Raw genomic sequence first — 17,369 nt, 5'->3', positions numbered from 1 at the left:
TGTGGCTAGCTATGACGCAGACATCTGTCTACTTACAAACACTATAGCATCTGTGAATGGCATTGTGGGCAGCACACATGGGAAAATACCAACTTATTGAGGCCCGCTGTGCATAAAGCATTGCACTTGAACTTGTCTGCTTCTGACAATAGCCCTCGACAGATGCCATTATCCTCACTTTATTGAAAAGGAAACAGAAACCCAGAGAGACTGTAAGTGTTATCCAAATTCATATAATAAGGGAGTGGCAGGAACTCATACCAGGAGCCCTAAGCTGAAGTGGCTGCTCAGACCTCCCGGCTGTGATTCACAGGGAGGACTGGGAACACCCACCTAGACACAGCAAAGAGGAAGCATCGGTGTAAACACAGTAAGCACACCCAAGGTCCAGACATGTGATAAAGGAAAGGTAAGCAGGAAAGTGAGAGAGAGGGGTAAAAAGGGGGAGAGGGAGAGGGAGGGAGGGAGAGAACGGGGGCAACACAGGAAAGAGATGTGGAAAGGGTGGAAGAGAAAGGAGTGCTTCTGAGACAGTCACCAGGGGTGTGAGACTAAGTTCCAGATTGGAGCCAGGTGAGACAAACCATACCAGGCGAGTCATAGGAAAAGAAAAATACCTGTTTCCAGCACTAGTAGTAGCCTGACTGGGATGAGAGTTCATACAAGGAAGGGATGGCAAATTAAGGAGAGAGAGAAAGAGAGAGAGAGAGAGAGAGAGAGAGAGAGAGAGACTAGTTGTAGGAGAAAAGACAAATAGGCTCTGTGGTTACAGCTTTATATTGTTAGATGTCAAGTGATGACCTGCGGCCTCCACACATGCATGTGAACATATACCAACACATATAATACACACACGTGCACATGCGCGTGCGCACACACACACACACTCACTCACACAATCTTACAATTTATTTTTACAAAGACAAAATGTAAACCGAAAGCTATACGATTATTTCACTTATAAAGACAAACTTTGTTGAGCCGTCGTCACCAGAGAAGCTTCCTTCTGCAGTAGATGGCAACTGATACAGAGACCCACAACTGGACCCTGTGCAGGACTGAGAGACAAGTCAGTCCTAAGTGAGGTGAGGTCATCAAACCCCTCCCCTCAGGGACTAGGGAGTTCTGTGGAAGAAGATTGTAAGAGCTAAAGGGGATGGATGGTACCAAGGAAACTATATACTCCAGATACAACAGGACTGTTACAAATCTGAACTCACAAAGACCATGCCAATATGTACAGGGCCTGCACAGGTTCAAGTCAGACAGTGTCCTAGTGCTGAGAGGGATGAGTGGACATGGACTTCCATCCCTAACCAAGAAGCTATCTCCAACCGGCATTCACTTGCAAAGGAAATATTAGTTTTCTTCAATAGAGTCTCACTGGTTATATTAACCACACTTAAGGGAAGCCCCACCCCAGCAGTAGATAGACAACCCTAAACAAATACAATGGTATTACTTTTGGGCCTAGTACTACTTTGAGCAAATTTATTTATCTATCTATCTATCTATCTATCTATCTATCTATCTATCTATCTATCTATGTATCTATCTATCTATATATCCATCTATCTATCTATCTATCTATCTATCTATCTATCTATCTATCTATCTATCTATGTATCCATCTATCTATCTATCTATCTATGTATCTATGTATCTATCTATCTATCTATCTATCTATCTATCTATCTATCTATCTATCTAACTGGTCCTTGGCTTGTATATTATGGTTTCCGATTTTGTGTTTTTAATGGGTTTTGTTTGTACGTGTTTGTATATCCTGTGTTTTCTCTTTGTTTTTTTCTTTTTTGTTTTTGTTTGTTCTCACATCCTGGATTGTTTGCCTTTTTCGTATTCTTGTGTACTTTCCAGAGAGAAAAAGAGAGCATGGCGTTGTGTGGGCAGAGAGATGGGGAGGAGCCGAGAGGAGCTGGAGGGACTGTGATCAGAATCCATTGTACGAAACATTAGTTCCTATGAAAAGATAAATACTAAAATGAAAATAAATAAAACCACTCAGAGTTCTCAAAATCAAGAAAAACTATCTACACAGAGAGCAAACATGTTTGATGTCAACTGTATCCGTGGCTCTGGGATGGCTCCCTGGGTCAAGTGTTCATAATCTGATCCTACTTGTAAAGTTTGGTATCCTCAGTTGCAATTAATTCTGTACGTTGTACCAAGTAAACAGGAGTCTCCGCTCTTCTTCTCCAGCTTAAGCACTGCTGCTGATCTTGAGCAGATCCCAGTGTTCATGGTGGGCTATAAAATAGCACTAGTCTAAGAATACCATCTGTTCCACACCCATCATCAGCCATTGTTCTCTGTGAGGAGCTCTCCTTCACAACTGGGACTATTGGGTTATCTTGCAAAATGTTCTCCACTGGAAAGATAGGAGAAACACTTAATTCCTTCCATTTACGAACTAGTTTTCCTTCTGATTAAGAGCTAGTTTTCAAAGGAAGGATTAGGTTTAATACCCATGTTAAAGAATGTCTTATTGGCTACCTCTTAAAAATATTTTCACTTCTTTTTCCTTTTTGAGATTTGGTTTCCTCTTTGGGGGCATCTATCTTTCATTCATCCGTCTGTCTGTCTGTCTGCCTACTTCCTTACCTCGCTATTGATCGATCTGTAAAGCACCAGTCCCAGACACTCCTAGATAGACTCTGTGCTATTACCTTTCAAATGATCTAACACACAGCCTCTAAGCTTCCTGTTAGAAACAATCTCATAAAGCATTCACTTCAAATGGTTGCCACAAAGCCCACAAAAGTCCAAATGTCTCCTCGAGGCTAGTATGACTACTGTTTCCTTACCGATTCCAGCTTTATCCCACTCGGCTCTGCCTCCCTGTAGATGAGCTTTATTGAAATGATCCATCACAGATTTCCTCTGCTTTTAATGAGCCCCAATCCAGAGCAAACCTTGGCTTCCTTAGAGCCTTCCAAGCCGCCCAACCAGACCAAGTGCAGTTTCCTCTGAATCCCTGTGGAGGTGCTTTTCCCCTCCCTCATTCCCTGCCACCCTGTCCCAACCCAATCCCCCACGGCTACAGGGAGCAAGAAAAAGAAATTTAGGTTGTTCAATTATAGGGTTATGTTGGCTTTTTCTAGAAAGAAGTGAAAATCAAGTTTGAGGATTTATATAATTATTTTATATATGTAATATCATAATGAATGATATGTACAGATATACATCTCCAACTTCTATATGAGGCACATATATTCACACACATCTGTATTTACGTATAAACATCTGTGTACCAGTCCCATATAGTACACACATCTGGTTGGTGCTTACATTCTCCACCATGTATCCTGAAAGTGTTCCTGGGCTTTGGCACACAAGAATTTCCCAGACTGGTTTAACATATTCCTTGTCTTAATCTTGAATAAAAATGTTAGGTGTTGCAAGTCAAGTACTTTCACGGCTTACTAGTTGGAGGTGATTGTCTAGAATGTTGAAGGAAGGTAGTGTCAGCATGGGTACTAATATTTAAGGAATTCATACTTACTGACTCTGCAAACGAGTCGGGACACTGCAGGATAACCTCATAGGGTGTTTACTGCAGCACTGTGGAAGCCCAACCAGGGGCAGCCAGAGGGTAGAGTAGCATGCTCAGAAGAATGAGTTATAGTCAGAGCTACAAAATGGCCACACAGGACTGAAAGGTAAAAGAGACTCAGCACAGGGTGAGATGCACACATGATCCAACATGGAAAAAAACTTACCGGCATTTATATTCAAATTTGTCATGAGAAAAGACATACTATTCACTCAAAGGAAAGAGAACAGGTGAATAATATGAATAGAGAATAGTATGAATAGCATGTATGGTGTGTGCCAGCATGCATATGTGTATGTATGTGTATGTGTGTCTGTGTCTGTGGGTGAGTGTGTGTGTGTGTGTGTGTGTGTGTGTGGTGTATGAGAGAGAAGTGGTAATATATACTATATAACTATGTGTGTGTTTATATATATACATCTATACATATATATTGATTTTTATTAAACATACAAAACATAGGGAAAAGAAATAACAACTATAAACCAAAATTTGATTTTAAAGGCTGTTTTTCTTTTTTAAATAGACAACCAGTAAAACAAAAATACAGATATTTTAGGGAGAGAAGTAACTAACGCTTTGCTGGGAAGCTTTTGAATCACAGCCTGGGATTCTCGCAGGACCAGGATGACTGAGTCCCCTCCATTGTCGGGGGCTGCATCTGCCACTCTGAGCTCCCATCTTCTATTGGGACCAAGAGTGGTAGGCAGGTGCGGCATCACGTATGTCAACAGTGGAAAAAAAATGCTTGGAAAACAAATAGATAAAACCAGAAATTTTTTTTTCTCAAAAAGTTCTCAGGTCCTCTGATGCTGGGAGAGGCAGTTCACCTTGTAGCTCGTTGACACCCTGCCATCAGTTTGCTTTTGTAATTTACCACAAATCCTACACGGAGGGACTTTAGCGGGTGAGGAGAGGAAAGACAAGGCTAGCGGCTGGGAAATAACCTGGAGCCTCTGTGTGTGGGGGATTTGGAAGTAAATTAACAAAGCTTTACAAAGATATGGGCACTAAAGCCAAATGGAAGAGAAAGCTGAAATGAGAAAACCTCCATCCCTGCCTCGCAGCGCCTGAAGTAATTTCCGGGTGAGTGGGTTTGCATCCTCGCTCCACTAATGCGGTAGTTCTATGTATGAGTAATTTTTGAGTTCCACTCGGCAATTCTAGCTCTGCTGATAAAGCCTTCCTGTGGACAAAACAGTCTGTTTACGCTTATCAAAAATGCATTTCTGTATGAAAGTAATTTGTGACAAACAAAAAAAAAATTCTTCCTAAACCCACTGTAACAAACTACGGTTCTGCTCATGGCCATGAGAGCAATCGCCTATTACGTGGTTTCAATATAATTTTTCAAAAGCACAATAGCTTCCAGCCATTTGTTGTTGTTTTTAAGACATGAGCATTATCTAGAAAGTACACTTTGCTGCGGGCCTAATGGTATAGGGACAAGAAAGCTAATAATTCTCTTATTTGTCTGAACAAATTTCTCTTTTATCTTTCTGGGGTCTCATCAGTGCAGGAAGGAAGGAAGCAAGCGTCTGCCATACAGTCACGTGACTTGGCCTATAGACCTGGTGTTTGGAGCACATGCAGTTATCACCAGCTCTTGCTGGGTGGGTTGAGGGAGGCTCCCTAAAGATGGTGAACCCAAAATGTTTCAAGTTTCATTTGCAAGTCCAAGGGCTGAATCCTTTCTGATCAGTGACCATGGACCTTTCCCAACCAAACCTAATCTTTGTGTCTTAAAGTCTATCCTTAGCCAAATTAGTTTGCTCTTCCATCAAAGGAAAAAGAATAAAAAAGGAAGAAGAAAGAAAAAATTTTTTCTCTACAGAGCCCTGCTCTCCTCTTCCCTAGATCCTTTTTCTCCATGGAGGAGGGAGGTATTCATGAGCCCTCTTCTGCTCCAGGGAAGTCCCTCCTGCCTCCCAGCTACAGAGTGGGAACCTCCTTTGAGCACAGAAAATTCATGGCCAGCACTGAAGATCATCCCACAGCACAAGAGGCTGCCATTCCAGGAATAAAATATTTCTTCATTTCTTCTTGTTTGTTTGAATTATAAACACATCCCATTAAAATGAAATAAAAACAGAGTAGCAAAATGCCAAGCCATGAGTGGCCATTATTTGCTAGATACAAAGTTTCCAATCATGAGTATACTCCGCCCCGTGCTTTGGGGTGACTGTAGCCGTGTACAGAGAGGAAAGGATAGGGCAAGCGTGCAGGGGTGCTTTACTAGGCAATGGATCAGCACCTCAATGGCACTCCTATCGGACAGAGATGTATTCCGTATGGAAACTCCTCCTGAAGGTTTCCAGACAAGGGAATAGAAAGACGGGCTCCTTTACGTCTCTCTGTATAATTGTTAAGTGTCGGCTCTATAACGAAAGCACATTGGAACATCTAGAAAGCAATGACTGCTCACTTCCAGATCTGGGTAAAAACGCACTTCAGTCATCCAGAAGGAAACAAAGCTCGCATTCCTTCTACTGTTTGAGCACTTCCATAGGCCACAGCTAAATGTGTCTTTGTTAATGAAATCTTGTAATTATTTACATATATGCTTGCAAAGAGTAAGACCCTGTGATAATGCAGTGCCAAGACCACATTATTTTAACTGACACTATTTGTTCAGAATGTGTTGCAACAAAATACAATATTTTCATTTAAATCAAAATAAAGATAGTAGCAGTATTTGAGTTTAAAATTCCAACATGCCCAGGGAATTTGGCGAACTCTCTAAGACCTGATTACTAACTCAAGGTGAGATGTATACCCACGTGCTTCCCCCAGGCACCAATTGAATTGTCCTCTTACTATCATTTCCAATAAACAGATTTTGTCCCCAGATAGCAAACGGAATGTGACTAAGTGCTTCTCATCTTTCTAGCCTGGAAATGTGGACGCTTCCTTTTCTCCTTTCTCAAGGTCTTTTTTTTTTCCTTTAAAAGAAATAATTTAAAAATTTAAAATATCACCAAAGTATTATAATCACATTATTCATATATTGGTAATATTGATAGTTATTCAGGTTTTCCTTTCCCTCAGTAGATATATAAATAAATGACCTGCATATATGTTCACATTATCATCATGTGTGTTGCTTAGTAACAGTAATACAGGAAAAAGTATGTCATCAGGCATTGTTTTGCCAATGTGTGAACATTACAGTGTGAACTTAGACAAACTAAGGGTTACAAAGTTTTATGTGTCTGTCATTGACTTTTTGTGTGTAGTGAAGTTGTTAAACTATAAACACACTAAACTGAGTGTATAATTGTGAATACACACACGCACATATCTGTGTGTATCTTATATAGACACGTAATTCTTTAATAGACATTGAGAGTGACTTGCAAGCCAAGCTTCCTGTTTCTTTCTAATCCACAGAGTCTTTGCCTAAGATAAAAACACTCTTTTGCAGAATCCCAGTGCAAGTTAACCACATCGCAGGGTTACCACAGACAGCACACCATGCTTCAACCTACAATGTATTTAGTTAGACATTTCTTCCACTAAACTTCTTTAGAGCAAAGGGGGAATAGGGAATCCAGTATAATCCGATACTGTGCAATAGGCCTTTAGAAAGTGCTGTTGCTCAACAGTAGAAAACTAAAGGCAGGAGGAGAGGCTGGCATCTCTGTCTTCATTTTGTACATATCTTCTTCATCTGAAGACACCAAAGCAAGTCGCCGTCCTCAGCCTTTCCTCTTACATCAATTTGGATTCCAGAGCAGTAAAATTTCACAGGACAAGTTGAACACCCTGGCCCAGACGAGTACAGTTATCCATGAGTGTGAAGCTGGAGCCAGAGTGATCATTTGAGAACCGGCTTACCCCACAAGTGATAGGGATAGCTCATTTTACCACCCTGTGGGAGCAGAGCTAGGCCAGCAACTGAGGAGACATCTAGACCCAAATGTCCCTCTAGTAAAGTCTAAAACTTGCTACAGTACTAGGAAGACGGAATTGGGGATCACTGGACCTTTGTCTGTTCCTCCTCCAAACATGGCCTCCACGAATCCATTCCTCTCTCTGCTTTTCACTACGACTTGTCTTTTGTTGGAAACTGAGGACCAGTGGCAGAACCTGGCTTTGAGGAGTTACAGGAGCCCAGGCTTCTGACCTAAAACTCTGGCTACAGCTGCATCTCATCCTCTTTCTTTAGGATTCTTCATTCCTTCACAAGCTCAACATTTTGGTGAGTACAGAGTAGTCACTCCATAGAATGCTTTGAGTACCTCCTGTTACTTGGTGTTTGTTTAACAATTGTTCTAGGTGACTAGTTAGTATTAACAACTTGAAAGTCATTGAGAATGGACTATCCTCATTATCACACAGAATTGGGCAAGTGAAAAAAAAAACTGGCAGTAAGGAAAGGGAAATATAATTCTCCTTAAAACCGAAATACTACAGGAGAGGGTAGCTATAGATTAGCCAGAAGGAAGAAGGGTAGAAACATCAAAGGTTATTAAGGCTTATTAAGGGAAGGCAATATTCTGCCGGTTAAGCGTGACTGTCTCTATAGATCGCTTTTCCCCCTTAATTGCTTGTAATTCCTTCTGTTACATGATTTTTGGTCAAAATAATGGCTCTGAAGGGGGTATTCGCTGCATAAGCAAGAAAGGTTGACTTCAGATCCTCAGTACCCACATACAAAGCAAATATGAAGACAGGCCTGGAACCTCAGCAGGGAGGTTGAGGCAATTAAATCCGTAGAGTTCACAGGCCAGTCAGCCAACTTAAATTGATGAGCTTAAGGTTCAACAAGAGACCTTGCCTCAGAAACTAAGGTGAGAGCAGTAGAGGTTAGACCTCTGGTTTCCATGCATACATAAATGCACATATGTACACACACACACACTCAAGCACACATACATGCATACACGAGTGCTCACACACATGCACACTTACATGCACATGCAAGTGCTCACACACAGACACACACGCACACATGTGCAAAGAGTGAGATAAATGTGGTGTTTCTGGTCCAAGTAAAGCTGTCTATCTAGCAGGAGGCTTTCTGGGAAAACAACAAAGTCATAGCTTTGTGCTCTCCCTTAGGAATTAATCCTAATAAGCTTGTCAATCAATGGTCCACCCTCACCGCATGAAGGTCTTTTCCTCCACGGTGGCCCCTTGACCATTGTTCTCTCCAGTCTCTTGAGGACGCCCTCCTTTTCTCTGTTATAAATGCTATCTTTTGCCCTGTGCTCTTGGGAATCATCTGAACTCTTTCCACAGAGACTAGGTGGTGAAGGGAGGCCATAGAGCAGTCTCAGAGACTACTGGACTTGGGCTATGCATAGTTTATGGCAGCACAGTGAGGGAAGGATGCTGAGTCCTTCACAGGCATCAGAGCCATGGGCGCATGTCATAGTTTGTCTGTTTATAAATCTTTTAACGTTAATTGATTGTTTTACTTTGTTTACCATATTTCATGACAAATGTACACATACATGTGCATGTGTGAAAAGAGTAGCTGATGCCTTTGAATACCTTTAAAATTCGTAAGTAATTTGTTAATAAGTAATGTGGAGACTGAGGTACCCAGTGCCTTACCATATTTTTACTCTTAACATCCTCTGATGGCTCTCTCCCGTTGGAAGTTTCTTTTCGTTCTTTACAGCACTTTCTCAAGATCAGCTGACAGTCACCATCCGTTATGTAAAATGTTTTGAAATTGTTTGAGCAATCCTATAAAAAATGATTTCTTTTATCGTAATCACTTTATTCATCAATGCATTTTAAGAATTTGACTGAGAGCCTTTAAGCTATCTGTTACTTCTGCGATATGAGGAATTACAACAGACAATTCTAATGCAATTAAACTACTCCCATAATTCAACCAAACCATTTAAAACTCATTGATTGGTATGTACTGAGAGTTACAGGAGCCCAGGTTCAGTAAGTCTCGGCTTCTGGAGAGAATGGGAGCGGAGGAAGCCGGAGCAGTGCCTACGCGCTAATATTGTGGTTACTTAAACTCCAACAAGCAAGGCAGGCCTGATTTTCCTGCATATTTAACATGCACTTCTATGTTAAGACACACACTTCTCTCCGCAATAAGATGGCACTCAATTCTAAATTAAAGGATGACTTTCGCACTCCCGTTCCCTTCAGGTTGCTCCAGCGAACTGCTCTTTGTTTTACAAATGCATATTTGAATCCTAAAGCTTTCTGGTTTATTCTGAACAACCTCTAAATCTCTTGGGTTGCTCCCCCACCCCACCCTACCCACTCCCACTTTTACCTTGAGTAATGTAAAATCCTTCATGAGTGGAGAGCAGAGAGGTGTTGGAGAAAAGCTGATGGATCTCCCGCTGGGCAGAAAATATGAAATTGTTCACCAAGACTAGAAATAGATCAGCTTAGCTCTCACCAGATCATCTAAAGCCTGACTGTTCTGCTGGGGGCTCCCAGTAGGATGTGGTCATAGAGTCAGTAGCAGTTGAGAGAGAAGACGTCACCAGGGTGACTTCAGAGGTAGATCATTAACATTGTGGAACTTTCCTGTGAAGTTCCATGAAGTCTATCCCTAGGGGTGGTGTGTGTGTGTGTGTGTGTATGTGTGTGTGTGTGTGTGTGTGTGTGTGTGTGTGTGTGTGTACTAGCGTGTGCAGACACTTGCACATGTGAGTGAGTACCTTGGAGTGATTTTGATGTTTCTGCTCTAGAGTATGGGATGACATTTGGAGCCTTAAGTCACCTCTGTTGTTTCTAATGGAAAATCATGGCTGGGAGGCTGTACCATCAAAGGGTTTTCTTTCCCTTGAAGGTCCAAGAAATAAAGTTCTAATCTATGCAAATTTCTATGACTCACTACGATTTCAAATATTGTTTACTAGCACATTTCTACATACTATTGTAGGTAGAGGAAATATATCTAAACTCTTTTGTGCTCCAGGAATTGTTAAAAAAAAAAAAGTCAGTGACTGCAAAAAGGAAGAGGGGGGATGGGATAGGGAGTTTCTAGGGAGGGGAAATGGGGAAAGGGAATGACATCTGAAATGTAAATAAATAAATTATCCAATAAAAAATGGTCAGTGACTGATGAGGGAAAAAGGTTTCTTGACTTTTTTAACTTGAGCAATAATTGAATTAGAAAAATGTTATTTCGGTCACTCAGATTCCAGGGTTCAGGTCACATGACTTCTCTCTGCCTGAGTTCTCACAGCTTACTATGCCTTCCGTCTGGAGCAACACCTGACTGAGACAGCCCTGAAATGCTTAGAACAGCACCATTTACCACGTGTCTGTGCCTGCCCAACCAAATCCTGCAGGCAGAACTTCTAAGAATTTATTTTAAACAGAAGTATCACCTTTGAAACAGTTGACAGAGAGCCAGGATTAGAAGGCCTGTCTAGAAGTCTCTAAAATCACTGCCACATATTCAAGAAAGACCTTACTGGGGTGGTTTTCCTCGGAAGATTGGTCCAACATTCATGTCAGGATTCTTTTTGGCGAGGGTCATTGGTTTAGAGGTAAGTATGCATGTAGGACCACCTGAAAAGAATTAGTTATGTTCATAGTGAGATGGTTCTCCCTACCCACACAACACAGGGAGAGCTTTGACATCTGCTAGTGCCAGGACATCTATCACTGCCCACGGGCAAGTGCACTGGTGTAGCCATATCTAATTGCAAAGGTACTAGAAGGCTCTCCCAAATACCCCTTCTTGCTCCTGCGTGCCTACAACTCCCTTAAAGAAGAAAGACTTTGGTTCCATATTTTAATGAAGGTTTAAAACACAGGGGTGGAGACAAATTAGATCACTGACCCACAGCCAGTGGCGATAGAAGAACAGTTACTAGGAACTGATATAAAGGCAAACACAAGAAAGACTGAGGACAGGAAAGCGTTTGAGGGAGAGCAGAAAGATGCTGTAGAAAGAGACAGGATGGATGGTCCCAGGACTCAGCACAAGATGAATAGAATGGTTTCCTCCTGCAAGGGAGAGCTGAGGTGGCTGGCATACCATTCTTGAAAACAAACATGTGGCTTGGGGGATTTATTGAAGACATGATTTTTCCCCTCTCCTCCCTCTTCCCATTCTCCTCTTCCTCCTTTCCTCCTCCAACCCCTTCCATCTTCCTCTCCTCCTTCCTAGTCTTCCTCCTCACCCTCCCTTCTTCCTCTCACTTTCCTTTGTTTCCTTTTCTCCCTCCCACTACTTCTCCTCTACCTACCTCCTCTGCCACACCCCTTTTCCGTGTCTGTGTGTGTGTGTGTGTGTGTGTGTGTGCGCCGCGCGCGCCCGTAAGAATTCTGACATGCGTAACTGTTACCACAGTCAGTTCATCACCTCCACAAACTCTCCATACTGTATCTTACTCTTTGAGGGTGTGTGGGTGACAACATGAAAACCCCCACCTTTCTCCAGAGTTGTAGGGGAAACTTTCAGTGTACCTAGTGGGTGGGATGGTGGCTACATGTGTCAGGCAGGTGCCTTTTATCAAAACAAAGAAATTCCTTTTCATTGTAGTTTGCTGCAAATTTTCAATGAATAGATGTTGAAGAAGGCAAAATGCTTTTTCTCCATAATTTAATGAAGTTATGAGTGTTTTTCTTCTTCAAAATGCTAATTTTTATTATCATTATTATTATTCATGTGTGTGCATGCACATCTTGTGCATGTGTGTGTATTGTACAATCTTTGCAGTCTGGGAACAAAATACACTTGCCGTAGGGTTCTGTTTTGTTTGTAACATATTTCAGTATTTGAATTTGTTAATATAAATTCCTATTCTTGGAATATTCTTTTGAAGGTATTTGTGTCTGTATTTATGAAGGACACTAGTCTATAATTTCATTGTTATCTCTTTCTGGGTTTTAGTATCAATTGCCTGGCTTTACTGTGAGTGTAACGCTCAGGTGCTAAAATGACGCAGTGTGGGTAGCTGTAAAGCCACTTCTTCCTAAGTGTTTGATAGAATTCACTCTGGCAGTCGCTGGGCTAGGGAATTTCTTTGCAGGAGGCTTTCCAATTGCAAATTCGTTTTGAACACATACACAGCACAGCTCAGACAATCTGTTTTATCACGAGTGAGCTGTCGCAGTTTATCATTTGTGAGAAACTATTCCGTTAAGTATAAATTGTTGAATTTGCATAGAGTTATTTATAGTATTTTCTAGCATTCTGTTAATATCAGTGGGACTTATAGTTTCTGTCTTTAATCTATAATAGTTACTTTGCTTCCTTCTTGCCTTACTTCCTCCTTCCCTTTCTTTTCTTCCCTCTCTCCCTCTCTCCCTCCCTCCAGCTGTCCCTCCCACTCCCTCAGTATCTCTCTTCCTCCCTCCCTCTGTTCCTTCCTTCCTTTCTCCCTCCCTTCCTTCCTCCCTATCAGTCTTACTTACCAATATCATTGCTATTTCTTTGTTATCTCCTTTTTCTGGAGACTTAATTTATATGTTTTTAATATACATATACATATATATATGGTGTGTGTGTGTGTGTAGACCAGGCTATCATTAAATTAAGATTGTAGGCCTCTGCTTCCAAAGTGCCAACGCTGGGATTAAAGACATGCCCCACCGTGTCTGACTAATTTGACATTTTCTCATTTCTTTCTTACAGATAGAGTTAGATGAATGACTCCCTTCTGGCCTCATGCAAGCACTTCCGGTGAGTGGTGAGTTTCACCGGAGCTTCATCTCCTCAGAGCCCTCTCCTCAGCATGTCTGAGTCACTCCTCTGTGCATCTTCCCCAGTCTTAAAAGCTGTGTCATGCAGGAGACAGCCCCTTCTTAAACATACTTTTTCTAGGAATAGAAAATCTCTCTGTTCCATGTTATCTAAGCACACAAAACATCCATTTTGCAAACTCCAAGATGGAAGTACTACTCTTTTCTGGGAATTTGTAGAAGTATGTGCTTAAGCTTGCTAAGTCCTACCATGCTGAACTTTGGTGCTAAGGATCTGAGCAATTTGTATTCTGTATCCCTCCACACACAGAGGAGGAACAGCTAACACCTCATTACAGTAGAAAAGCAGATCCCACACAAGACCCATATTTTTTTTTTTTTTTTTTTTTTTTTTTTTTTTTTTTTTTAGGCCCAGGTGTTTATTTCCCTTACATGATGGTTCACAAACACAATACAAGGGGTTCGGCACTGTGGGGGAGGGAGTATCCCAGGCCTCTGAGAGAAAGAGGATCTTGGCCTTAATGTATACTGAAATTCAGACCCGAAGGCTTGAATTTCTGCGTGACATATCCAATAGGGCTTGGGAGTGAAGCCAGAGCCAAGGCCATCTAAGTGACAGGCCAAAGTGACACGAAGCCCACTTCTGTGTTCCAGCCATGACTTTCCATCCCAAACTAATGGAAGGTGATTTCACATGTTAGAGCCCAAAGGGACAGTCAGTTCTACTCCTTCCACTCCCCAGGGAGCCACCTTGGTGACATACTTGATTCTACCCATTGTAAGTGGTAAAGGGATTGGCCTGGTCCCAACCATTATGGGGAGGTGTAAAAGGCTCAGGAAGGTACACTGTGGGCGAGGCCACAAGATGGGGCAGATGATGTCATCTCAAGCAGGTGACTGGTGGGAGCAGTTACTAAACTTCTGGGCAACCTAGTCCAGGCTATGCAGGCAGTAGAGGGATAGGCAGTGCTCATTGTTTGGCGTTGATGATGTCCACAAATTCAGGCTTGAGAGATGCACCGCCCACGAGGAAGCCATCCACGTCAGGCTGGCAAGCCAGCTCTTTGCATGTTGCTCCAGTCACAGAACCTCCATAAATGATCCGGGTGCACTGAGCCACCCCCTCAGAGACGTTGGATTTCAGCCATGCCCGGAGCTTCTCATGTACTTCCTGGGCCTGTTGGGGCGTTGCAGTCTTGCCAGTCCCAATGGCCCACACAGGTTCATAGGCCAGGACCACCTTGTTCCAGTCCTTCACATTATCTGCGATGACCTTGGTTTGCTCGAAAACCACCTTCTCAGTGATGCCAGCCTCCCTTTCGTCTAACTTCTCCCCGATGCAGGCGATCACTCCGAGGCCCTCTGCTAGGGCATGGTTCACTTTCTGCCCAATCAACTCATCTGATTCCCCAAACACGTGCCTTCTTTCTGAGTGCCCCAGCACGACCCAGGTGGCTCCTAAGTCTTTGATCATGCCAGGGCTGATTTCCCCAGTGAAGGCCCCGTTGGTCACTTTGTAGCAGTTCTGTGCAGCCACAGCAATTTTGGGATCCAGCTTCTGCCTAGCAAAGTCGATGTAGGCAGTGGGCGGTGCACAAACCACCTCGGTGTCTGCCGGCACTTTGGCTGCGTTCAGGGTACAGATGAGTTCTCCCAGGCACTTCTTCCTCCCGTTCATCTTCCAGTTGCCCCCCACGAAGAACTTCCTGGAAGGCGCCATTGCACTAAGCTCAAGTCTCTGAAGGTCAGTACAAATGAAGACCCATATTTTTGACTGAGGTGTCTGCAGGTTCCATTCAAATGGCACAGGAGAACAAATAATAGATCCCCTGTGGACGTTCCAATGGCCCTTTGTTTAATTCCTAATCTAATTGGTTAGACCTGGAAATATCTGGTGGAGTCAAATGAATTGAAGTAACTGATCTTATTACACCCATTTGTTCTCCGATGTGGAAGCACAAATGTCCTCCGAGACCCTGAAGGCCATGCAGGTGCCCTTTAGTTTCCTTTGGCAGTGAAGTCATAATTCCCACACCAACCCTCTACCCTACCATATACACTTGACGGTGAGTATCTGCACTACATAAGAAGGCGGCATTCTTGCCACAAGCTGTGTCATGGCTAAGTATCTCTTTATAAATTCATATGCAAACCAACACAACGCCCAGTCACTGGGGCAGATAGATGAAGCTCCAGACTACACATCACCCCTTAGATCCTACAGCTTTGTTCAATGCCCAGTGTGCTCAGAGTGTCCAGGTTCTCAATTATAATGAGTTTCTCCTATTTTATCTTGAGAAGATGGAGAACAAGTAGACTCTTGAAACTACAAGAACTAAGCTTGGTGTGGTGGCTCAGCCTGCAACCCCAGCACTTGTGAGAAGGAAGCAAAGGGATCAGGAGTTCAAGGCCACCCTCTAGCAAGTTTGAAATTGGGTCCAGGACACCCAATCTTAAAAAGTACAATAATAAATAAAAGGAAACAGAACACAAGGCTCAGGAGTTCCTCCCAACACCTCTGTAGTCAGATCTTTTTGGTTGTAATTATGACCTTAGCCCTTCAGTGCCTGTGTCTAGGCATTTAGATAAGGAAATAAGTTGACTGGGCAATCCCTTTCTGACATGGAACAGCTTTTAAGAAAGTCACCGTGTATGTTTTATACCTGGATTTCCAGTTTCCAAAGAATTTGAACTCAAACAAGAAGGAATTATTTCAGCCCTAAGACAATTCTCAGCCCCATTTGGACTTTGTTGGATGAGTTAATCAAGTACCCAGGAAGATGTACAGAATCTTCCCCGAAACCCACCAGCCACATACGTGCAATAGATGTGCACAAGGGACATTGAGCAGAGATGTCTGCTTAATAGATATCAGCAAACCAAGAGCGTATACTGGGTAGTGTTTTAGACACCAGGAAGAATTCATTTCAATATCGACATGGGTGACAGTCCTGGTGTGTGAAGCACATTGCACTCACTGACCTGCGGTGACAACCAGCAGCATCTCAGACAGACTCGGTCACCATCTGGGTCATAATATAGAAAATCGTGATGTTTAGTGAAACAGATCTAAAGTGATTAGGCAGCTGTCAGCATCAGGGCATCTGTGGGCTTGGAAGACCTTCCTCAGAGAAGCTCTGACTTCTCAGTGGTTAGTTTCTGTTTCCCAAGCTCATTGAGCACACAGCACTGTGTCCTGTCTTTTCTTTGTCATCCAGCATAACTTACTGAGAGCCAAAAACCAGTCTGGATTTTGTCTGTAACCTGAGCGATAGAGGCAGCAAAATTGATGTATACTAGTGTGGTGGTTTGAATATGCTTGGCCCAGAAAGTGGCACTATTTGGAGGTGTGACCTCATTGGAGTAGGCGTGGCCTTGTTGGAGGAGACGTGTCATTGTGGAGGTGAGCTTTGAGACTCTCCTCCTAGCTGCCCATGAGCCAATCTTTTCCTATTTGCCTTTGGAACGAGACGGAGAACTCTCAGCTCCTTCTGTACCATGCCTGCCTGGATGTTACCATGCTTCTGCCTTGATGATAGTGGACTGAATCTCTGAACCTATAAGCCAGCCCCAATTAAATGTTGTCCTTTTAAGAGTTGCCTTGGTCATGGTGTCTGTCTTAGGTGAAACCCTAACTAAGACAACTAGGATGCTCATCTTGGGAGGCTTCCTGAGAGGACATCACTATGTCAGCTCACCTGCTGCTCTCCCTGCCTGTGTTTCTCTCAGCCCTGACCTGCTCTGTCACTGTAGGCTTTCCTGTTACATAATGAAGAAGCAGAGCTGAATGAGTTCCCATCATCCCCTCTTCAAGCCAGGGCTGTTCCTTGCCTCCTTCATTTCTGCCTTTCTCCTTGGCCTTGAGAAAACCACACAGGAACAAACAGTGCCCCCATCTCAGTCATTCCCTTGTGATCTGTGATATCATACACTCACCAATCACAGTCAATGGAAGCACATAGAGAGACAAGACAGTGTGTCATTTTTAACTGAAATGTGTGTGGTCATTTCTTGTATATTTCTCTGAGTGTCTCTTCTTATAGAAGATCTAGTCTGTGGCTGTTTGGTGTCTTTCAGCGAAAAGTTCCCTGGCATGAGTTTTGAAACATTTTACAAATCAAAAAATTTACAAATAAATTTTTAAAAA

The 17,369-nt window shown here is 42.7% G+C and overlaps 1 protein-coding gene across 1 annotated transcript; it reads right to left on the bottom strand.

The window, feature by feature from the left end:
- Positions 1-13,616: 13,616 nt before the first annotated feature.
- LOC114640965 (triosephosphate isomerase) lies at positions 13,617-14,973 on the bottom strand. The gene has a single exon (XM_028790063.1). It carries the CDS (start codon positions 14,940-14,942, stop codon positions 14,193-14,195), a length of 750 nt encoding a protein of 249 aa, XP_028645896.1. The 5' UTR covers positions 14,943-14,973; the 3' UTR covers positions 13,617-14,192.
- Between the last annotated feature and the right edge of the window lie 2,396 nt (positions 14,974-17,369).

This window comes from Grammomys surdaster, unplaced genomic scaffold, assembly GCF_004785775.1.
Source record: "Grammomys surdaster isolate TR1022 unplaced genomic scaffold, NIH_TR_1.0 125861, whole genome shotgun sequence".
NCBI classification, from domain to species: Eukaryota; Metazoa; Chordata; class Mammalia; order Rodentia; family Muridae; genus Grammomys; species Grammomys surdaster.
The sequence above is the reverse complement of the archived record's forward strand: the minus strand, read 5'-3'. Positions and strand labels throughout refer to the sequence as shown.

Bases quoted from the DNA above. Each gene is read 5' to 3' on its own strand.
- LOC114640965 (XM_028790063.1), bottom strand. From the start codon at position 14,942: ATGGCGCCTTCCAGGAAGTTCTTCGTGGGGGGCAACTGGAAGATGAAC.